Source organism: Quercus robur, chromosome 5 (assembly GCF_932294415.1).
Source record: "Quercus robur chromosome 5, dhQueRobu3.1, whole genome shotgun sequence".
In the NCBI taxonomy this organism is placed as follows: domain Eukaryota; kingdom Viridiplantae; phylum Streptophyta; class Magnoliopsida; order Fagales; family Fagaceae; genus Quercus; species Quercus robur.
Genome location: NC_065538.1, coordinates 19503828 through 19528832, shown reverse-complemented (window position 1 = coordinate 19528832; position 25005 = coordinate 19503828). Strand labels below are relative to the sequence as shown.

Here is a 25005-nt window from a genome sequence, read left to right as displayed (position 1 = left end):
ATGGGAGACGAAGGAATGTCTGTGAGTATCAGATCAAAAAATATATATATATATATATATATTGTCTCTCCAGTTAATTTGTAAAATGTTGATTTGCAATTCTATCTTATATTATTTCTAATAAGAGTTTCTGTTGTTTTGAAGGTCAATGTTTGGGGTCCATCAGATCTTAAGTATCTAGTTGATGCCATGAAGTCTTTCATCCCAAATGCTGCCATGGTTCACACTCGAAGCTTTGGGCCCATGTTAAGTTCTGATACTGCTTCTATGCCTGATTCAAGTCAGTTTCAGGAACCCATTGTTCTCATTGATGATGAGGTTGTCAAGATATCAGCCATTCTCCTACGACCAAGTTGCTTGGATGGGTCTCCACACTTGAATGAAGAACCTGTCATGCAGAATCCTTCAGAAAGGGGTCTAGATGTGAGAATGGATCCAAATGGAAAAACAGGGTCTATAATGAAGCCTGGTGATATGTCTGTGAATTGCCTGAGATTAAGGGGAAATTTGACCCAGCCAAATCTATGTCTCTTGGTCTTAAACCTGACCCAAAGTATCGTGAACTGCAACTCGGAAATTCAGTGAAGTCAGATCGCGAAAATATCATGGTGGGTTCCAGAAGGCATGCGTTAAAGATATATTATGAGGCTCTTGATTTTTCTGATCTTTTATAGACGCACGCCATATAATGATGGCATTTTTTCTTCTGTATGTTGAACAGTTCACTTTGCGTCCTTATGAGCACCTTGGGTTGGATAGATCTGGTATTCCAAATTCAGCGACTCCCACAGAAATCATTGATGAGTTAGTGACAGAGATTCCAGAGATTGTAGATGCTGCCCAATGTGTCAGTCAGTTCTGGCACGGGTCCAGAGAGACAGAGGAGATAACTTCCTTGCAAGATAGTAAAGTTTTTGTTGAAGAGCCATGGTTGAGGATATGACCAATAAAATTTTAGATGGCCCAACAGGACAGAACATTGATTGTACTCTGTTTGCTAGAGGATCCCAAATGCAGAGCTATTGGAAGAGACCAGGTAGTCCAGTTGATAATAGGATGGCTTTGCCAATCCTGAAGACCTTGAAGAAAGCACTAAGGGAAGCTGGTTTAGAGGCCTTGGTTAGTTTTCCCGTCGTGCACTGTCCACAGGCATTTGGTGTTGCATTGAAGGCAGCAAAGAGAATCAATAGCGTTGGAAAAGTGATACCAGGGTGGAAGATTGTGTACTCAGGCGACACCAGGCCCTGCCCAGAATTGATAGAAGCATCCCATGGTGCAACAGTTCTTATACATGAGGCAAGTTATCACTGATTTTTTTCCCGGTTTATCATTATAGTTTACAGAAATTGTTTTCTTCCCTCGATAACATGATGCAATCTGAGATTGTTATACACCAATTTTCTTCCCTTTTTGCCTATAGTCTTGTAGCTTAGTGGCAATAACCTACCCTCCTTTACTAGGAGAATCAAGGTTTAAATCCCCTTGTCCCTCTTATTGTAACTATTGAATTATAAAAAAATAAAAGATATGTTGAAGCTTCAAAAATAAAATTAGAATAATATTGAATAAAATTTAATGATATTTATGATTATAATTGTTTGAAAGGTCCTGAGAAGATGCTTTGTTTCTCTCTCTCTTCCCCCCTCCCCCTCCTTATCTCTCCCTTTTCCTTCTTTTTATTTATTTTATACTATTTTTTATGGGTCTGCTCCAAGATGTTCAGTGGCAATGTATTGATGAAAAGGATTAAAATTAAATTATTTCAATGCGGTTGGATGTAACTTTTTTGCTAAAAGCTTATTTGCTTATTTTTTTTGAAAGTAAGTTATAGTTGTACCCAGAAGAAGTGATACTTTAAAAAGCTATCCATAAGCAATTAAGCTAAAAAAATTAAAAGAAAAAACTGTTGCCAAGCAGGCACGGTCCAATCAGATATAAATTCTAAATCAAATTCCCATGTATGGTACATTTTACTTATTAAAAAAATCCCAGACAAGGTGCATTTTGAAGCATGGTATAATTATACTTCCATTATAGATGAAGTCGTTTATACACTGTTCAGTGGCAAATCAGATGAATGTGTAACTTTTTCATGCTTGTTTTGACTTTTCTTGTAGGTGTTGAATTATTAATCAGCATGTTCAAGGTAAAATTATTGTTATAGACTGTAATTGACTAATTGTCCTTGTCAATGTTGCAGGCTACTTTTGAGGATGGCATGGTGGATGAGGCTATAGCAAGAAACCATAGCACAACAATGGAAGCAATAGAAGTTGGGGACTCTGCTGGGGTGTACCGCATTATCCTTACCCACTTCAGCCAGAGATATCCAAAAATTCCAATATTTGATGAGACACATGCATAAGACTTGCATTGCATTTGACATGATGAGTGTTAATATGTTAATATAGCAGATTTGCCAGTACTTCCAAAGGTTCTTCCATACTTAAAACTGCTTTTTAAAAATGAGATGATAGTTGATGAGTCTGATGATATTGTAGATGATGCTGTAGAGGCTGTACATATTGGTTCATAACAATAAATTCTCAATTATTATGAAATTGGCTTACATATTTTCTTTCAATAATTTGCTTCTTCTTTTTTCCTTTTTTTTTTTTTTTTTTGGGGGGGGGGGGGGTGGTGTGAACTATCTTTGATCCCAATTTCTCCAATTGAGTGGGATTTCTATACTTTTTTATTTTTTATTTTTTTATTTTATTTTGTCTATACATTGATTATGTATACATTTTCAGCTGGATCCCTTCCGTTTAGGATCCAAACTCAATTAATTTTTTTTAACATATATGCTGTGGACTTCTCTTTAGCCAATTGCTTGACCTATATAACAAATAAGGATACCAACTATATTTCATGATTGAGGCAATGTTACAATATTCCTCTTTTCTTACTCTTCTCAAGTGAAGACCACACTTGTTTAGGATTGCATTTAAAACTCTAGTAATCAGGGATTTCTTTTTTTTCTTTTTCCCTTGACAATTTGTGGGGTAGGGAGATTAAATCCGTGTTCTTCGTGGAGAGAACTGGATAATATCATTAAATCATAAGACTCTTAGCAACCACCAAAGATTCCATTTGTATAATAAACTGAAATATCAAATATGAGGTTTACTAATAGTGTAGGAAAATGTGTTGTACTTTTATTGTAAGTGTAAGAAAATGTGTTTTAGTCTACCATGTGAAAATTTTTTTTGATAGAGTAATTTTCTAGAGAGGAAAAAACAATTAAATTTAGGTGTGCTAAGATTTATCTTTGAAGGTTTATGATGTCATACCATCTATAGTCTCCAAGCATCACAATCAAAATGGAGTCTAATAATCAAAATAGTGTACTGTCTGTTATTTTCCCTGGGAAGGCTAATCTTCAAAGGAAATTATCTTATGTGAGAAATTTTTTTTTAAGGATTGATTAAATGTTGCATATATGCTTGAAACCCTAAGATGCAAAAAAAAAAAAATAACAATAGTAATTAAGAAGTATAAATGTACTTTCTCGGGAAATCATTGGCTACAGGAATTCCAAGGGAAAAAAAAAAAAAAAAATGAAAGCCTATCTTCATGAAACTAAACCGTAGGTTATGCAAGAAGGTGGCTTGTTTATAAGTATGAGTAAAGTTGTTAGTATTGGACACAATGGTGATTCTTATCATTAAATATGTGCTGAATTGAGCCAAAAAATATTGTATCGTCTATATTGAATATGCTTACGAATCGTATAACACATATATATGTGTATCATATAGATCGTATTGTGTCAAATTAATTTGATGTATTGGACGATATATACGTTTAAATTGGGGTTTTTGCTAATATTTGTGTTTTTATTTGAGTTCAATATTTTGTGGCACTTGTTTTCAATACAAATTTATTGGACCATACAGTTCAGCCCAATAAATAATGTGTCTAACAGTGCTTTTTGCTTCTCTCTGCCTGCAAAATTTGGACCATTAATTTTATTAAAAATAACTGCAGTAATAATCAAATTAATCATTTGTAGGATGAGATGGGTTCAAGTTATACCTGGTGTAACTCTAAAGAGTTACACCTTTTCTAAACCATTGGATTTAAGTAAATCCAACGGTCAAAAAATACACTCATTAATATTAATATTCTGATTAGTATTTCATTAATTATCCCTTATTTATTGCATTCTATACCTATCTCTAAACCCAAAAAAATGGTCTATGTTTTTTTCTCTCTCCTCCATGATTCACATTTTTCTCTTCTCTCTCTTTCTCCTCCATTGATTTTCCCCAAATCAATTCCACTGCCTTTCTCTTAATTCCAATCTCACCAGCATGCTCCTTGCCTCATCAACATGAACAAATAAAAAATAAAACCCTATTATTAAATGTATTTTATGGTCCATCTAATAAAAAGTTAAACCTTATTATTAAATGTATTATTCCCCCAAAAGGTTTTGTTCTTATATTTGTTTGTTCAGAATTCAGACTTCAACAACCCAAAAAATAAAAATAAAAAGGTTGGGAAAGTGTGACATATCTAGTATAACAACTCAAATAACGACTTAATTTAGTGTTACACTGAAAAGGACTTGGTGGATCTGTCACCTAACAAGCAAAAACTACTGGTCTAGGCTCTGGATATTCTTTTCAATTTTGCTTAATTACAAAAGGAAACATAGCAAAAGCACATGCAGGAGAAAAATTTTATGGACCAATATGTTAGTCAATTTAGTTTTTTTTTTTTTTTTGGTGAAAATGTTAGTCAATTTAGTTAGTAACTTGGTATTGCGGTATTCGCATTAGTACTGATCATCTTCAAAATTTTGTAGTGGACGAGTTTACATTCCAATAATCATATATGGAGCACTAGTTCAGTCGCGTATGGGCCTTATAGGCTACAAAATATGTGAAATTATCAGTTCCTTTTAAATAAACCAAAGGCCCAAGCAAAGTGTGGTGAATCTGGTGATTAGAAATTCCAATTGTGCGTCTAGTGGCTGCAGCTTTTTTTTTTTTTTCTTTCTGCCGGCAACCTGGCCATGGAGGTGGAAGAGCAGTGAAGGAGAAAGAAAGAGAGAGAAACCAATAGTGGAGGAGAAAGAGAGAGAGACGTATACTTTTTTTTTAGGTTTAGAGATAGGTATGGAATGTAATAAATAAAGAATAATTAATGAAATCCTAATCTAAATATTATCATTAATGAGTGTCTTTTTTTACCGTTAGAGCTACTTAAATCCAATGGTTTAAAAAAATGTGTAACTCTTTAGAGTTACACGTTACACCAGGTGTAACTTGAACCCATCTCTTGTAGGATATATATATATATATATATATATATATATCTTGTTAATAAGTCTCTTATAGTTAGGAAATAATAAATATTTATTATGAGATGTAAATTCGCAACAAACATTTTTCAAAATGAAAACATTTATCAATAGTTTATTGGTTTGCACATACAAATATAATAAAAAAATATCATTTTAGACCTTACATTTTAGGGTTACTATCAATTTGGTTATTGTATTTTGATAGCAGTAAATTTGATCCATGTTATTTTCAACTTACAGTTAATTTTGATTATATATATCTTGTTAATAAGTCTCTTATAAGTTACGAAATAATAAATATTTTGATTTGTAAATTCGTAATGCACATTTTTCAAAATGAGAAACATTTATCAATAATTTATTAATTTGGTTTGCACATGCAAACATAACAACAAATATCATTTTGATCCTTACATTTTAGGGTTACAATTAATTTGGTTCCTACATTTTGATAGTAATAAATTTGGTTCATGTTATTTTCAACTTAAAGTCAATTTTGATTAGTGAGTCAACGGTAAGACCAAATTAATGACAAGTTAAAAATAATATGGATCAAATTGACTATTACGAAAATGTAAGAACCAAAATTGTATTTTCACTACAAATATATTGTGGTTGCATCACTCACATGAGATATTCTTGATATTTGTACATAATTTTGCTTTAATTTTTTTTTAAAATGTACTAACTTTCTCCCAAATTATTGGTTTTTTTTATTAATCTAACTTTTTAAGGAAACATTATTTAACGCATTGTTTATCAATTAAAAATGTACAAGTTTTCAAAATTACCCTCATTAATTTAAACTTTATAGAAAGAATAGTATTTTTTTTAATATTTTTTTTTTAGAATACTAAGTATTTTTAACACATATACACGAAGAGAGAGGAAAAGGTTTTAAAGAAACTGACATTTTATTTCTTAATTTTTTTAAAATGACTACATTTTGAAATATATCAACAATTTGAGATGGAAGAAGATATAAAAACATCGTTTAATAGAGAATTAAATGCACATTTTCTTATACTCCGTAATAAAATTAGCATCCTGTATAACATGTGGGTCCTCACAAGTTTGTGGGGCCCACCAATGCAACGGGGGCTCCATAAACCAATTTTCATTAGATACATTCTCCCTATGAAAGTATTAACAAAATTCATTTTATAACATGTTTGTGTACCATTTTATGAAACGTTACATTAATTAAAATAAAATAATAATAAAAATTGATTTACGATACTTATTGTAAATTACAATATGACTGTTGTACGATCTCAGTGATTAAGTAGTAGTTGGAACTTGGAACATAGAAACAATAGCCAGTCGGTGATTCTGTGCGAGTCTGGTGACTAGAGAGATAGCAAAAGTGCAAAACTATAAAAGTATACACATCTCCTGCAGTTAGTACATGCATGCAATGCTTCCCAATTGATAGGGCCCATATACCTGTGAAACCCATATGCCGATACTGTGTGAAATAACCCTAGCTATTGTATGGTACACAATTACCAAATGTATGTGAAATGTAAAAGTTAAATAAGGTGTCATTAACCTAACTAATCCAACGTAACTAAATACTAAACCCAAGCCTCACCCATTTGTAAGGACTTAGCTTGGATCTAGTGTCCAATTGTGTTTGACTCATTAAGATGATGACACATGTCCAAAAGTGGATATATGTCAATATCTTGACTGATCCAGTACAACTAAACATTAGACTCAAGCCTTATCCAATTTATAATTAGAAATTGTCTTACCCAATTTATAATTAGAAAATGTCAGTTTGACTAAAAGCATTCTCAGCCTTTTCTTTTTCTTCTTTTTTATTTATTATTATTATTTTTTAACATTTAACAAAATTAACTTGAATGCCAGGCTGATTCACTTCATGTTTGGATGTGTCAGTTCTTGGTTAACTTAGACACCTCCTATTCTCAAACTTCAAACTTCTCGTAAACATGATTGTCAAATTCAATTTTGGGCTTATATGCTTTTACCAATCTTTCAACAAGTTGGGTTGTTCAATTTTCTAAGACAGTAATTCTGTTAAAACAGTACACAAGAAGACTAGAACATCACCAGCTGATGATAGCACCCACTGCAATTAAAGACTAAAGATGTATAACAATGCCGCTTATAATCTAAACAGTTGTAGCTGTGTCTCAAAATATACAACATGACCCGAATCCAGGGAAGCCAGACACATGTAAAGCACAAAGTGCTCCACAAACTCTCATGTCAAAAAGGCCCCCAAAGACCTAAGAAGAAATCTAATCATAAATACAAAAAATGTACAAGCTGGAGATCCAATGCATCACAATGAAGTTATCCACTCCTCTGTATTTCTTCTATTACAATCAATATGGACCAACTCAAAATTCATATCGGACATGTACTAATCAGCTTCTTTAATTAATTTTACAATTCTTCGCAGTAGAAGAAAAGAAAAAGTCATAGATCACAAATAAAAAGCCCAAAATTGTAATGGCTGGCTAAACTTTTACTTCCAGTCAGCTGAGCAGCACACATTTGAGGTTAACTGAGCTATAATATGTCATATTTAGAAGCATGTTCTTCTGTTCAGCACAAGCAAGGTAGACTTTGTTTTCATCTCTTCCAGCAGAGTCAAAGACAAAAAGGACTTTGACATCACAAAGACTCTGGACTTGTCGAGGGTCTGATTCTTGCAGGCATTCCTCTAGGTTCATCTAATCCATTCGAAATCCATTAACTCAATGGGTTCCTGGGTGTGATAGACATTTTCCTTACATCAAGATCAAGCTCTTTCTCAACATCATCTTCATCACTAATATGATCATCATCATCATATGGAGGTCTGACCATTGACCAATGCACGAAGTGTGGCAGAATATATCTTCAGATAATGGAGAAACGAAGTAAAAAAGGATGAAAAAAAATCATATTATATTAGAGATATCAATCAAGAAACTTAATTAAATCTCCAAGACAAATGTTGTCTTAGATTGACCTAATCAGTTGTATCTGCCAATTAAGCAGTGGCAAATACAAAAAATTAGTTTAAACATTGCCTTTTTGCACCACAAAATGCAGAATAGTGGTGGAATCATCGTCTCTGCACACACCTATTGTTTTGATAAATAATACAATTCTCAAAAGACAACAAATGTAAAATCAACTCAGCCGTGGTTGGAAGAAATTATTTAGAAATAAATTTATGTTTATAGATTTCTACAATAGCCCAAACAATCATAAGTCAATAGAGAAACAAATGTACTGTACTGCTGTACAAGGATCTAGTTTTTAGAAGCTAAAGCATCAGCCATCAAATTAATAGAGAATGCATTAAAGATTGAAATATGCAGATCAGATAGTTGATGTACAGCAGTGTAGTTTCTGTCTAAGCTACAAGTAGGTTTGTGAGTACATAGAGGTAAACGATTTGTAGTTTAGTTAAGCTTAAAATGTGGAGGTTAGTTAGGCACACGTGTAAGAGTTACTTAGTTTGTTTTACATTTCCAGCTCATCTCAGATTCTTATATAAGGAACAGAGGTCACAATATGTATATTATCTAGTTTTTCATTTAATATACATATAGAAATTTTCTCTCTAGATTTTGTGTGTGTTTCTTTATCTGATATCAGAGCAACAATCTCCTTCCGCAACTAATTTCTTTCTCTTTGATTTTCTTGCTTTCCAAAAAGTATTTTGTTCTCTGTTTTCTCTTTTTTCTCCTTCCAAGCTTTTGTTCTTGCTTAGCTGAAAGATTTCCATGGCTTCTACTGAGAATACAAGTTCTCATTCTGCTCCTCCAACTCGATCTTCTTCAATTGCTGATGATATTTATAAACCATCGAGTCCTTACTTTCCTCCTAGTGCAGATAATCCGGGGATCGTTTTGGTTTCAAAACCACTCACAACAGAGAATTGTCCATGGTGGACTAGATCAATGACCAAGGCTTTATCAGCAAAGAACAAGCTATGTTTTGTTAATGGTTCAATTCCAGAGCCATCTGATCCTGATTCTCCATTGTATCAAGCGTGGTGGAGGTGTAATGACATGGTTGGTTTTCTCATGGATCATCAATGCACTTTCTACAGATATAGCTAGCAGTGAGATTTATTCAGATAAAGCTCATGAAACTTGGATGGATCGAAATTTAGGTTCATTCAAAGAAATGGTCCTTAACTTTTGAATTGAAGAAAGCTTTAGCTTGCCATGTACAAGGAAACCTTAATGTTGGGGAATATTTCACTAAACTGAAGTGTTTGTGGGAAGAATTAGTGAGTTACAGAGTTTTACCTAACTGTCCTTGTGTTGCTATGATGAAAGTTCACGACTTGTTTCAAGAAGAATATGTACTTCAATTTCTCATGGGGCTAAATGAGTCTTTTGCCAATGTTAGAGGGCAAATTTTATTGCTAGAGTCTATTCCTTCTATCAACTAGGTTTTTTCTTTAATTCAGCAGGAAGAAAAACAAAGATCGGTTGGGTTGAAGATGAATACAATTGTGGAATCTGCTTTGTTGGCCACAAGAACTGAGAGTTCTGCTAGCTATGGATATAATTCCAAGAACAAAGACAAGCCATTTTGTTCTCATTGCGGATTGAAAGGCCATACAATTGACAAGTGCTATAGAGTCCATGGTTTACCACCTGGACATAGGAATAAAGGAAGAGGAAGTCAACCACATCAAGCTGCAGCAGCCATGGTTCCTAATCAATCTGCTACTGGGGTTCCTGGTCAAGCTTTCTCTGATATTCCCAAATTCGCACTATCACAGGCTCAGCCTCAATGTCAAGAACTCATGAAACATGTGGCCATGCTAAGTTCACAATTTTCTGAAATGGAGACCAATTCTATTGATTCTCGGTCTTCTCAGGCATTAGCCCCATCTGCTGGGCCACAAATTGCTCATGCGGTGACTCAATCTACTGATTCGTATCCACAAGCCTCTACCTTTGCAGCTTTTGACCCACAAGCTTCAATTTTGCAGCCTTGCATCACATGGCAGGTAACCCTTTTAACTCTCTAGAACACTCGGTGTTTTCAGCTAATTTTACAAGATCTTCCTTAGTTTCATCTCAAGATTGGATCTTACACACAGGAGCTACTGACCATATGGTCCATTCAATTTCATTTTTTACATCCATTACTTCTATTGTTAATCTTGTTGTCAATCTTCCCAATGGACATAAGGCAGTTGTAACTCACATAGGGACAATACAGTTAACATCCACTCTCAATCTTTTTAATGTCCTTTGTGTCCCAACCTTCTCTTTTAACTTGATTTCAATAAGTCAGTTGACTAGAAATAATCCTTATTGTTTGATATTTCTGGACACCCTTTGCTTTATTCAGGGCCTTCAACCATGGAAGACGAATGGATTGGTAGAGCAAAGGAAAACTTGTATCTTTTGGATACAAGTGCTACTGTTTTTCCTTCTTTTTCCATTGATATTGCTTCAAATGTTACTTGTCAAAATAAGACTTTTGCAGAATCTGTATCTGCTTGTTTTGATTCTCTTACTTCTGTCAAGATTAAGTGTCATAATGTTCATCTATGGCATGCTAGACTTGGACATCCCTCCATTTCTAGACAGCTATTGCTCTCTCAATGTATTCCACAAATTACTTTGAATAAAGATGTTCAGTTTTCTTGTTCTATTTGCCCTTTAGCTAAACAGAAAAGACTACCTTTTCCTAATGCTAGTCATGTGGCTCCTAATGCTTTTGATCTCATTCATTGTGATACATGAAGACCTTTTTCAACACCTACCTTAGAAGGTTATAAGTATTTTCTTAACTTAGTGGATGATAGCACTAGAACAACCTGGAATTATCTCTAAGATCAAAGTCTGAGTCTTCTATACACATACCAGCCTTCTTTTCAATGATTGAAACACAATTCCACACCAAAATTAAATGTTTTAGATCAGATAATGCTCCTGAACTTAAACTTCCAGATTTTTTCCAAAACAAAGGTACTCTTCATCAGTTTTCTTGTGTTGGAAACCCTCAACAAAAATCTGTGGTTGAGAGAAAGCACCAGAATATTTTGCAGGTTGCTAGAGCTTTAGGTTCAATCCAATCTTCCTTTACATTTTTGGGGCGTGTGTGTGTTACCTGCTGTTTACCTCATTACTAGGCTGCCTTTTCCATTATTGCACAACAAAAGTCCTTGTGAAAAGCTGCTTAAACACATTCCCTCTTATACTCATCTTAGAACCTTTGGTTCCTTATGTTTTGTTTCAACTCTTCCACAGAACAAATCCAAATTTGATCCTAGGGCTAAGCCCTGTGTTTTCATTGGTTATCTGGCTGGTATTAAAGGCTATAAAGTTCTTGATTTAGCTTCTAAAACTCTTTCACCTAATCATTCAACCATCTCAGATGCTCGTGATCCCACATCAGAATTCTGCAGATTTTCTGCAGTTCCAACCTACAGATACTCCTCTAGAACTTGTTCTTCCACCGCCTTCTCCCATTGTTGATCCACTAGATCACACAATTCTCCTTCATACCTACAAGACTACCATTGTTCTCTTGCTCAGGGTGCTGCTCCTGTTTTTCCAGATGCAACCTATCCTATATCTGATACTTTATCCTACTCTAAACTTACCCAAACTCATAAAGCTTTCAGCATTGCTCTTCTCACTGATATTGAAACTACTCATTACAACCAAGCTGCCCAAATTCCTGAATGGAAAGAGGCTATGCTAGCTGAACTGCAGGCTTTAGCTGCCAATGATACTTACAGTAACCTCTTTGCCTCCAGGGAAGACAGCAATTGGTTCTAAATGGGTGTATAAAATTAAGCTGAAAGCATATGGTAGTATGGAGAGATATAAGGCTCATTTAGTGGCTAAGGGTTTTACTCAACAAGAAGGGTTAGACTATTTTGAAACTTTCTCACCTGTTGCTAAGTTTGTCACAGTGAGGACCCTCTTGGCTATAGCTGCTATTAAGGATTGACACATCATTCAACTTGATGTCAACAATGCATTTCTGCATGGTGATCTCTTTGAAGAGGTTTATATGCGTTTGCCACTTGGATATGTTCCTGAGGTTGCTAGCAAGGGGGAGTTACAGGTTTGCAAGTTGAATAAATCACTGCATGGTTTGAAGCAAGCTAGTAGGCAATGATTTGCTAAGCTAACAAGTGCTATACTTGAATAAGGTTTTGAACGATCAAAATCAGATTACTCTTTGTTCACACGGGTTCAAGGGCAGACAATTCTTATTGTTCATGTATGTGGATGATATTTTGGTTGCTAGCAACAACCTTGCGGCTGCTAACAGTTTCAAGAATTACTTGCATGATCAAATCAAGCTCAAGGATTTAGGACCTCTAAAGTTCTTTTTAGGACTTGAAATTGCTAGAACAGCTAAAGGTATACGTCTTTGTCAGAAGAAGTATACGTTAGAGTTACTTGAAGAAACTGGTGTGCTAGCTTCTAAACCTGCAAAGTTTCCTATGGATCAAAATTGCAAGTTGTCAAAGTATACAGGTGAGTTGTTAAAGGATGTTTCCATGTATAGGAGATTGGTTGGTAAACTCTTGTTTTTTACTCTAACCAGACCAGACATCACCTATAGTGTACATAAACTAAGTCAGTTTACGGACAAGCCTAGAAAGATTCACCTTCAAGCAGCACAAAGGGTACTGCAGTATCTCAAAGGAAAACTAGGTCAAGGTCTATTTTTTGTAGCTGATTCACAGCTACATTTGAAAGCCTATACTGACTCAGATTGGGCTTCTTGCCCAGATAAAAGAAAGTCAGTTACTGGATATTGTGTATTCTTAGGAGATTCAATGATTTCTTGGAGAACTAGGAAACGAACAACTGTTTCTAGATCTTCTGCAGAAGCAGAATACAGGGCTATGGCTGTTACTACCTGTGAAGTTGTTTGGTTGTTAGCTCCATTGAAGGATCTGCATGTGCAACATCTCAGACCAGTTTCTCTTTACTGTGATAGTCAAGCAGCCTTGCACATAGCCGCAAATCCAGTTTTCCGTGAGAGGACTAAGCACATCGAAATAGATTGTCACCTGGTAAGAGAGAAGATACAAGCCAATGTAATCAAGACTTTCCATGTTCCTACCAAACATCAACTAGCTGATTTGGTCACTAAGCCACTTAGCACACATCAGTTTCTTTCCTTACTTAACAAGATGGGTATACTCAATGTTTTTGTTCCTCCATCTTAAGGGGGAGCATTAAAGATTGAAATATGCGGATCAGATAGTACAGCAGTGTATTTTCTGTCTAAGCTACAAGTAGGTTTGAAAGTACATAGAGGTAAACGATTTGTAGTTTAGTTAAGCTTAAAATGTGGAGGTTAGTTAGGCACACGTGTAAGAGTTACTTAGCTTGTTTTACATTTCTGGCTCATCTCAGATTCTTATATAAGGAACAGAGGTCACATTATGTATAGCATCTAGTTTCTCATTTAATATACATATAGAAATTTTCTGTGTGTTTCTTTATAGAATGAGTCACAAGGAGGGGAGAAAAAAAATGGGAACAGCAGAGTACTGTGCTACCTTCTCTACTAATTACTGCACTGTGGAGTAGCACAAGTTTTTTTTTTTTTTTTTTTTTGATAGGTAAAAAAATGTAGCAGCACAAATTGGTCAATGATAAATTTTCCCTTGTTTGAGATCATTTTGATTTTGGGCCCTGATGTTTAAATATTTTCATCTTTGCCCCTAATGTTTATCATCGTCTTTGTAACATCCATCGTTTTGTTTAACTCAAACCAATGTTGTTCTGAGATGCTTAAAACTACGTCATTTTGAACACACCAGGAAAAAATATCTATCTTCCCTCTCTGTCTCCCCAGCCTTCACCAGTTAACTCTCCAACCACATCAAAAACACAGCCATGCAAAATCATCCAGCCACCATACACTTTGAAATATAAACTTAAATCTAACACCAATTTTTTCATGAAAAATCCATCTTGAATTAAAAAAGAATCACCTTTTTCTGTGATCTTGCTGCATTTTTAGCCAAAGTGCCAAACCCAGAAACCATTTCCTAGAATCTTTTATTTTTTATATCAAAACCCTACATCCATGATCACAACAATGGACTCAAACCACACACAGAGTTATAAACTTTCCCACCCAAACTCAAAACAAATCAATAAAAAATGAAAAGAAAGAAAATCCCTTTAATTACTGAACTATGTTGCCAAATTTAGAAAAGAAAACAGTTTATGACCTTATAATTTCATTCTAATTCCCAGTAAAGGGAAAGATTAGTCCATAACAAAACAAATATGTAGCATAAATCCTAGAAAACTAGACACCTATTTTCAAAAACACTAAACATGAAAAAAAATTATCCCTTACCTCCTTTACACTAACCAAAAGCGAGGGCTTCAAACTTCCATGAGCAATGAGCCAATGAGACCACCATAGCAAGCTCACTCGTGCTATTGTTAGAAAACCCACTGACTGCTGAAGGTGAAGGCAAGGCGCTCACGGCCATGGGTGCAGTCCCCATGCCAGTGACTGTGGTATTGCCTCCAATGCTGTTGTCATGGCCTCTCACTCCTCCATCTTAGACCGCAATAATGATGACACAAAATTCCCCGAATCCAGGTGAATGGTCAGTAGGAGAGCTCAATGGAAAAGGAAGAAAAATGATTGAGGGCAAGAGGGCAGCAGCAATGACAACAGAAAAGGGAGAGAATGGAGATGAGAGAGGAACTTTTTTTTTTTAAATGAGTTGACGATTTTTGTAATTGGACCAGTTGTAATGATTGTAGGTTTGCATGGCATTTAACAGCCACATTATTAACTGGATGGACAGAAAGACAACATTAAAAAACTGTCAAGCATCAAGGACTAAAATAAAAAATTTTAAATATGAGGGACTAAATCAAAATGACACCAAACTTAAAAGGGTGCAATTTGCATTTTAGTCATCAGTAAATGTAAAAACATTACATTTATGTGAGTGTAAGGGAGAAAAACAGGATGAACAAAACAAAAACTAAAATCCAATCGCATATCAAACCAGATATTATTTAAACCATTCTTTTATTACCATCACAGAAAATAGAAAAACCTTACTAGTTGTTACATACCACAGAGATCACAAAATATAACAGAACACCTATATGATCTCTGATAGAACCACAGTACAAGATAAAACACGCTGATATATATGTTGATCAACTCACAAAGCTGTAGAAATTCCCACTCCTACAGCTTTGAAGCTGCAGCAGTATCCAAGAACCAAGCCAACTCCCCTTCAGGTGAAACCATTGCAACAGGCAGCTTCTCAGAATTTTGACTATTTCCTAAAGCATTTTGCACTGCTCCAGCTTTATTAGCACCATTCACCACAAGGGCAATATATGCAGATGAGTTGATCACTGGAAAGGTAAAAGTAATTCTTTCTGGAGGTGGTTTTGGAGAGTCCTTAATGAAGGCGACCCATTTTTCATTCTCTTTGACCAGAGGGTGGCCTGGGAATAAAGAAGCCACATGTCCATCTGGGCCCATACCCAGCAGCTGGAGATCAAACTTTGGAAACCCACTAGCTGCTGATATATCTACAACATTGCTCTTAACCAAATGTCTGAGACATGTCTCATAATCTTCAGCTGCACCCTCAGCTGACAGGGCATCATTGATGGCATAAACATTGCCAGGGGGGATTGGTACCTACCCAGAAAATTTTTTTTAACAGATTTAAATTAACTAAAGACTGTCACAAACAGAACAGCCATAGACAAAATAAAATTTGCTATTAAAAAGTTAACTAAAGAAGATGAGCCAGCCTTCTAACTACATATGACCAAGAATACACTTTCATATAAATCATAGATAAGCATCTAGAATGATTACAAACTTCATGAAATGGTATAAGACATCATTTTATCATTTAATAATACCCAAACCTTTGCTTATTTACCTGAACCAAACTAATTATTTAACCACAACAAAGTCATAAACAAACCATGCTCTCATAAACTTGTTCGTAATATATTAACAACTTTTCTCACTAGCCTGATCCAGTGTTCTCTTTGACCTTAATATTGTCCTGGCAATGCTTTCTACCCAAATAAAGCCACACCTAAGCAGTGCAGCCACTAGTCTTAGATCCACAGTTTTTAAAGTTCCTATAATAATTTTCCAAACACAACATAATATTCAAAATAAAGCATAAATATACCACAAAGAACAGCACAATCTGAATGCACCATCTTACAGCAATTCTTACTAATATGGAATCAGAAAACTTTCAACAATCAATCCTACCTTAGAAAGAAACCCATCATAAGCAAGCTTATAGTTACTGTCTTCATGATCCTTTGGCACCACTCTCTCATCCGCCCAAAAGATATGCCATCTCGACCATTCAATTGAATCAATGTACGGGGGTTCCACTAGTTTCCTGCAATTCCATCATCAGGCAATTACCAAGGCTCCCACTCACATTATTAAGAACCCCGTACTAATTATCTTTAAACCCTCCTTTTGACAATGAATAAAACCACGCAAAGTAAAAGACAAACAAGCAATCATTTTTACTTGTTAATTGAGCTCTTCAATAAAATTGAACATCATAAATTGAGGAAAAAAAAAAAAAATTGCATCTACTTCATGTGGTCCTTAATAATGAATAACCCATGATTCAATTCTCTGTTCTCTCCCTCTTTTTCACCAAACCCCTGCTATCAAGCACAGTCAATAGTTCATTTTTGGTTCTAAACCCAATTTTCCATTTTGTTTTCATTTCCTACAACATTCCATTTTCCCATCAACCAAACAAACATATATCATCTGGGTATATTAAAAAACCTAAAAAAACAATAAAAGTAAGAACATTTACAAACACAATGACAGTCAAAATTAAGACCCCAAAAAAAAAAAAAAAAAACTTATTGTTGTTACCTGAGGGAATTGATGAGAGACCCACCAGATAAAACGACAGAGAAAGCTCCTCTCTCTTTGCAAAACTTATCAGACAGCTGTGCAGTGTACTTAGCGAGAGACACAGCCAGATCCTCTGCAGATTCAAACACCTCCTTCTTCACCTCACCCTTGGTTGCCATTGACCCTCTTGTTCTACTACTACTAATACTACAACAATGACTCAACCTTTTATCGCTCCCCAAAGAGAGAGACAAGCCTCTGAGTCTGAGTGTGTAAGCGTTGACCTCGAAGGGCTTGTGTGATGCCCTGGGTGAGATTATGGGCACGTGGAACAATCGTACGGAAGTGGTGGAGATGGAGAGCTTAGTGTGGAGAGTAAAGGGGAGAGCCATACACTTTTTATAACAGACAGTTTTTGAAGTGAGTGTGACCTCTCTGTTTGTATGTCACACTGTTTCTCTTTGTTGGTGGGGGTTTCGGATTCTTTGAGATTTTGTTGAGTTTGGCGAAAATGGCCAACTGGCCTTAAAAACCAAACAATCTAGTTAGTAGGCGAGAATTAGAAACTTATTTGGTTAATAGCATCTCGAGCCTCTAAGGCTCGATTTTGGTCTCAAAATCGAGCATTTAAGCCTCGATTTTCTTGTGTGATCTGGCCTGCACACGGTGGAACGGTCCAGCTGGAAATCGAGTCTTTTAGACTCGATTTCCACGTGAAAATCAAGTTTCTAAGACTCGATTTCCAGCTGGAAAACGAGTCTCACAAACTCGATTTTATTGTACAGTTCTGTTGCTTTATTCGTGTCTGATGTCTGGTCATGTCTTGTCCCACAGCTCCAGGATGAGCCTTTGCAGTTTGCACATGCTCACTCAGCTCCAGAGTCAGCCTTTGCAGTTTGCACGTGCTCATTGTAAGTTACATTTAGTTGTCTGGCTTATAGGTACACACATGCTGCTTTTTACTTTTCTCTTTCTCCTGTTCGGTTAGAGGAAGTAAGGTTAGAGCCTGACTGCTGTGTTCATTGCTAAGTTCTTATAGGAGCAACATTTATCAAATTTGAAAAAGAGACCCACATCCTTCCTCTCACTCATTTTCATTTCAGCATAAACTTCAAGTCACCCCACATCCTCATGTCAGGTAAGGTTTCTCAATCTCTCTAATTGTTAGTTTCATATATAAATATAATATATATATATTATTATTAGGTTTTTTTATGGGTATGTGTATCATGATTAATTTTTTTTGTTTGGTTTGATATTGTTTTTTATATTTTTGATAGAATGATTTGAAAGTTTGTAATGGGGTGAGTTGTGTGTTTAGTTTTTTATTTTTTTTTTAGTATAATTAATGATTTTTTAGTTTTTTATTTTATTTTGGAAACAAATGATAATGATTGGGTGTGTTTGTATGTGAATATGCAAATGTGGGGTTTGTAAGAAGTTATATTTGGTAGTGTATATATTTGCTAGGATTTTATACAAAGTAAAAAATATATTTAGGTATATATTTGTATTGTTAGGCTTTTATCATGACTAATTTTGCAAGTTAGTGTATATAATTTGCTAGGATTTATACAAAGTAAAAAATATTGTAGATATATATTTGTATTGTTAGGCTTTTATCACGACTATTTTTGCAAGTTAATGTATATATTTGCTAAGATTTTATAACAAGTAAAAAATATTGTAGATATATATTTGTATTGTTAGGCTTTTATCATGACTATTTTTGCAAGTTAATGTATATATTTGCTAGGATTTTATAACAAGTAAAAAATATTGTAGATATATATTTGTATTGCTAGGCTTTTATCATGGCTATTTTTCTTGTTGTTTGGTTTGATATTTTTATTTATATTAGTTAGAGCTGAGTTGAAATTTTGTAATGGGGGTGAGTTTTGTTTTTAGTTTTTTTATTTGTTTGAGTACGAAATGATAATGATTGAGTGTGTTTGTATGTGATGTGGGGTGAGTATATGCAATTGTGGGGTGAGAATTTGTGATTTTTGTACTTTGAGTAGATAGAAAAGGTTTTGTAATTGAGGTTAAATGAAAGAAAAAAATATGTCGCTAACATATTATACTTGACTCTTTAATAGGTTCACAACATCTGAAGAATATTGATATAAATGTATACTACGGTGGACCTCTTAACAATCCTGGGGGGATTGAGGGATTTCCATTTACAGGGCCGGGTATCCAATGCTACCCCATGATGATACGTCGTAAGTTGAAGACGTTGATTGATTTGAAGTTGAAAATAATGGACGAATTGAATTTGAACTCTGCTTGGTATGACATCAAGATTATTTATCGTTACCCACAAGAAGTCCTACATGAACGGATAAATTACGGGTATATGGCGATTAAAGAAGACAAACATGTGAAGATGATGTTTAATAGGATCCAGAAAATGCCCCAAGTAAATGCTGCTGAGTTGTACATAAGTTCAGAGCCGCTTGCGGAAGTTGATACTGAGATGGTGCAACAAACAACTACGTCTTTACAATTTACAGCCCTTGATGATGGATGCACTGCAATGGGAGGGTATACAATGGGAGATTATATGCTCCCATCTCAAGATCATGTTGTAAATACTGGTGAAACCCTCCATTGTCAAGAGACACATTTAGAGGAGGATGACGAAGACGAAGACTATGTTGAAGACGAAGACTATGTTGAAGACGAAGACGAAGACGAAGACGAAGATCATGCTACGAATGATGGTGAAAGTATTGATGGTGTGGATGAGTACGAAGAGAGGATTGAACGAGGTGACCTTGAGAACGATGTGGATGACCATGAAGTCGTTCCCCATTTTGAAGAGGAAAATATGGAGTTCGATGATGAAGATGATGCAGACGATGATATTGGCATCCAGCGTGATACAAATACGACCACTGGCTACAGACCTCCTGCCGACTCATTCTACGCAAATACTTGGGAAAATATGTTTGATCCTTCACGTCTATTAGAACCATTTGTTTGTACTTGGCAAGATGGGATGCATTTTTGTAAAGGGTTGACTTTTGCAAATAAATCGGCGGTGAAACGTGCATTGACAATATATGCAGCAAATGATAATAGAAATTTTATAACCCGGAGGTCGAACACCACAAAATTGTGCGTCGCATGCGTTGATGACAACTGCAAGTGGTATGTTGGGGCATTCAAGAAGAATAAACTTAATGGTCTGTGGGTGGTCACGTCTTATGTGGGTCCACACACTTGTATACCCTTTGGCCTGCAAAGAGACGGTAGAATGATGGATTCTAATTTTGTTGCATCAGAAATTGTGGAAAAATTGCGACAAAATCACACTGCTCGTATTGATGAGCTCTGGGAGATCATACGTACTAAGTATAATCATGAGCTTTCTTACTATAAAGTATGGGACGCAAAACAAAAGGCAATTGCTAAGATATTTGGGGATTGGGAGGAGTCTTACCAAAGGTTGCGGAAATTGTTGTTGGCATACTTGGATCAGGACTCAGGTACCAAGTACAGCTATCACACCATACCTAGGCCATACGAAGGTATTGCGGTACTTCACTATGTATATTGGGCATTCGCTCCATGCATTGCTGCATTCAAATATTGCAGGCCAGTGATCAGTATTGATGGGACTCATTTGTATGGTAAATACAAAGGGGTGTTGATGATTGCAATGGCAACTGATGCTAACCAAAAGGTTTTGCCTCTCGCCTTTGCTGTTGTAGACAAGGAGTCAGGGCCTAGTTGGGGTTGGTTTTTAGAGTGTGTTAGGACTTCCATAGAGCATGTCATACCTAAGGATGGCATTTGCATTATTTCTGACCGACATAAAGGTATCAAATGCGCCATTCGAGAGTGGCCTATAGGTGAGGACGGAAGAGAACAGGTATATCATCGATATTGCCTTCGACATGTTGCTAGCAACTTCAACACAAAATTTAAGGACCCGACTTTAAAGGCATTGGCCTTGAAAGCTGGATATGCAACTCATGAAGCAAAATTCACGTCCATAATGCAAACTATTAAGGAGGCCGAGATTAATTTACTGAGGGGTGTAGACCCTACTGATCGCCACATCCTACGCTATATGCCTTACACATATCTAATGAGTGAGGATGTTGATAAATGGACCCAGTCACAGGATGGTGGAAGACGTTACGGGGCAATGACAACCAATATCTCTGAGTGTTTTAATGGGGTACTTAAAGGTGCCCGCGGTTTGCCCATTGTTGCAATGGTTGAGTTCACATGGTCCAAACTTGTTGCATATTTCTACGATCGACATGAAAAAATTCTTTCTGATCTCTCTCAAGGTAAGGTGTGGAGTGATTATGCAATGAAGATCTATAACAAAAATGAGCAGAAAACTGCAGGACACACTCTGAGGAATTTTAATCATGAAATTGGTGTATATCAAGTGGTTACCCCGTATAACGATCATAGAGGTGGAGGAGGAAACCACAGTCATGAAGTGCACGTAATTGAGCAAACATGTGGTTGTGGGAAGTGGCAAAACTTGAAGATCCCTTGTTCACATGCAATTAAAGTTCTTAAAGGTCTGCACCTCGATGCGACCAGCTATATTGACCCATGTTACAGTTTGAACAACGCCATTCAGACATATTCACATCATTTTGTGGTGCCAAAATCAGAGTCATTGTGGAGGGATGTTCGCGGACCACGATGGGTGCCTAACCCACAGCTGTTGCGGGGCAAAGGTCGTCCTGTGAAGTCAAGATTAAGGAATGAAATGGATGGGATACAACGAGAACGGGGAAGCCGGAGGGAAGATCCGGACTTGAGGGAGATTCAACCAAGGCAACGATGTGGAGTGTGTCATCAAGAGGGGCATAACCGCAGATGCTGTCCCAATTCCCATGGGGCTTCGACAAGTGGTAGTGCTGCAAACTAGGCAAGTGTTGTCACTGTTTTTATATAATATGCTCAGAATGTCATTTGGTTGTTGTTCTTCACATTGCAGAAACTAACAACTGTACCTTCGTGGTTGTCAGGCGAGCGGAGACTGGATTTTTGAATGGCATTGTACGTGGGACTTGTGGTTATGTTCGGTATGGACAAGTGCAGCAAATTCTATGTAGACTATGTTGTATCAGTATGGAAATGTTATAGGTGACTATGTAGAGTATGTTGTATTAGTATGGACAAGTGTTAGACGACTATGTAGACTATGTTGTATTGACTTAGTTTGTATTTTGTTTATTGCTAAATATTGTGGTAATTGAACATTTGTTATCCATTGTACTCGTTACATTAATTGCGTTGTGCAGCTTTTGCCTGTAATGCAATGATATGGCATTGGCAATGTAGCTACTACTACTTTGCCAACTTCAACCACAGCGGCCTTGTTTGAACTGTTTGAACCGATGATAATGTATTGACTGTTTTTGTGTGCTAAGGGCAACTAAAATGCCCATGAATAGTAACTGTTTGAATCCAATTATTTGCATCTGATGTACTCTCTCCTTGACTGGTGATTATGCTTGTATCTACTTCTTTACCGCTGACCATATGATGTGTTCTGGATATCTTTTACTATTGTAGGGGACGGGACAAAAGTAATTCTGATTTACACCTACAGGACTGCAAAACAAACGGGAAAAAAAAAAAATTACTTCCCAGTGGAAATCGAGTTTTAGAAACTCGATTTCCATTTGGGTGGCATTATCGCAAATAAATGACACTAACCAATTTACGAAAATGCCACATTCAACAGAAATCGAGTTTCTAAAACTCGATTTCCACTGGGAAGTTTGCTCTCACCCTTCCCCCTAAAAAATTTTGCTCTCGGGTTGGCAGAAAATCCCCCAGTGGAAATCGAGTTTCTAAAACTCGATTTCCATTGAAGTGGCATTTTTGTAAATTGCTTACTGTCATTTATTTGCGATAATGCCACCCAAATGGAAATCGAGTTTTAGAAACTCGATTTCCCTCGGGAAGTTTTTTTTTTTTTTTTTTTTCATTTTTTTGCATTCCTGTAATTGAAGTGGCATTTTTGTAAATATCTTACTGGAAATCGAGTTTTAGAAACTCGATTTCCCTCGGGAATTTTTTTTTTTTTTTTTTTCATTTTTTTGCATTCCTGTAATTGAAGTGGCAGTTTTGTAAATATTTTACTGGAAATCGAGTTTTAAAAACTCGATTTCCACTGGGAAGTTTTTTTTTTTTTTTTTTCATTTTTTTGCATTCCTGTAATTGAAGTGGCATTTTTGTAAATATCTTACTGGAAATCGAGTTTTAGAAACTCGATTTCCCTCGGGAATTTTTTTTTTTTTTTTTTTCATTTTTTTGCATTCCTGTAATTGAAGTGGCAGTTTTGTAAATATTTTACTGGAAATCGAGTTTTAGAAACTCGATTTCCACTGGGAAGTTTTTTTTTTTTTTTCATTTTTTTGCATTCCTGTAATTGAAGTGGCATTTTTGTAAATATTTTACTGGAAATCGAGTTTCTAAAACTCGATTTCCACTGGGAATTTTTTTTTTTTTTTTTTCATTTGTTTTGCATTCCTGTAGGTGTAAACCAGAAACTCGATTCAAAGGGCTGTATTCAGTAATCACCTATCTAGACTAGCAAAACAGAGCATCAAAAACCACAATGTAGTACATTAAAAACAAAATGTATTGCATTTTGAAATTATTAAATATAACATTATTAGTAACATACACCAAGAACATTACTGTCCAACTTTGTAAATGGCCAGCATACAATCTCATAATATAAATCTTGTAATACAAATTTCTACAGAGCAAACATTTCCAGTAATACAAATCTCATAATATAAACCTTGTCATACAATCTCGCTCCTTGCCACAAGTAGATCATGCAGACCAAGAGGTGCAGTAACGATATATGACACATAAGGGTGTTCTTTTGCAGCTAACGAAAGAATATCCTGTAAAGTGACACAAAGCATTTTTATTTAAAAAAAAAAAAAAAATCAATCTAGTCACCAATTCTGTACAGTATATCTATAATCAAGGCACCAGAGGAAAGTAAGCCGAGCTACCTGATGCCAGTGTCGTCCAAGGAAGAGAAAAAATGGGCTTACAATCACATGATCTGCACCTTGTTGAATGCAAGAAAAAAATGCATCTCTTATCGATGGTTCTGCCAGCTCCTACCCATATCAAAGATATTTCAATAAATGAGAAGCCGTTTGCGCAGAAATAAAACCATGACAAAAGCAACATAGTATGATGTCCACCCAAAAAGGAAAGAAAACCAAGCAGCAGCGCTACACGCACTAAAAACTAACCTAAATCATCAAGGCAGTACTGATCAACACAAGGTTTGATCCCACCAGTCCCCAAAGCAACCAGATAGAGCCCGAAGAAGAAGACCATGTACTGAGCTGGAGTAGCTGACGGGCATACAGTCCCCATTTGGTCCACTTATCGATTGAATACACCTACCCGACTTCTTATGATACACCTCCATTTTCGTGGACCTCAGAGGTAGGGTCCAAGGAAACTAATGAAAAGGCTGACGAGGTTCAAAAGTTGGATATCTTGGACGGTTGGACTCCAGAAAATCATTACCGATGGTCTAAACCTAGAAATGTTTAACACTTAGATTCAGTCCATCGATAGTGATTTTCTGGTGTCCAACAGTCCAAGATATCCAACTTTCGAACCTCGTAGCCTTTTCATTAGTTTCCTTGGACCCTACGTACAGAGCAAAGTTCAAAAATAGATACGGTCCTGATAAAAATTTGTAGAGCAATTAATGCCAAGTAGAGCAATGGGAGGGAGTCATGTGAAATGGTTTGGTCATATGCCAAGTAGAGCAATTAATGCAC

The 25005-nt window shown here is 35.8% G+C and overlaps 3 protein-coding genes and 1 pseudogene across 3 annotated transcripts; 2 read left to right on the top strand and 2 right to left on the bottom strand.

Annotated features, from left to right (window-relative positions):
• Positions 1 to 2587, top strand: LOC126727949 (tRNAse Z TRZ4, mitochondrial-like; annotated as a pseudogene).
• Positions 2588 to 15332: 12745 nt separating this feature from the next.
• LOC126725411 (probable 6-phosphogluconolactonase 4, chloroplastic) lies at positions 15333 to 17709 on the bottom strand. The gene is made up of 3 exons (XM_050430126.1): positions 17213 to 17709; positions 16577 to 16712; positions 15333 to 15979 (listed from the first exon to the last, which is right to left on the bottom strand). Exons 1-3 carry the CDS (start codon positions 17584 to 17586, stop codon positions 15515 to 15517), a joined length of 975 nt encoding a protein of 324 aa, XP_050286083.1. The 5' UTR covers positions 17587 to 17709; the 3' UTR covers positions 15333 to 15514.
• A 478-nt stretch (positions 17710 to 18187) lies between these two features.
• Positions 18188 to 22416, top strand: LOC126725408 (uncharacterized). The gene is made up of 3 exons (XM_050430123.1): positions 18188 to 18332; positions 19294 to 22100; positions 22201 to 22416. Exons 1-2 carry the CDS (start codon positions 18326 to 18328, stop codon positions 22098 to 22100), a joined length of 2814 nt encoding a protein of 937 aa, XP_050286080.1. The 5' UTR covers positions 18188 to 18325; the 3' UTR covers positions 22201 to 22416.
• Positions 22417 to 23878: 1462 nt separating this feature from the next.
• On the bottom strand, positions 23879 to 24950 carry LOC126729026 (uncharacterized). The gene is made up of 3 exons (XM_050434786.1): positions 24463 to 24950; positions 24214 to 24324; positions 23879 to 24099 (listed from the first exon to the last, which is right to left on the bottom strand). Exons 1-3 carry the CDS (start codon positions 24587 to 24589, stop codon positions 24026 to 24028), a joined length of 312 nt encoding a protein of 103 aa, XP_050290743.1. The 5' UTR covers positions 24590 to 24950; the 3' UTR covers positions 23879 to 24025.
• Positions 24951 to 25005: the final 55 nt, after the last annotated feature.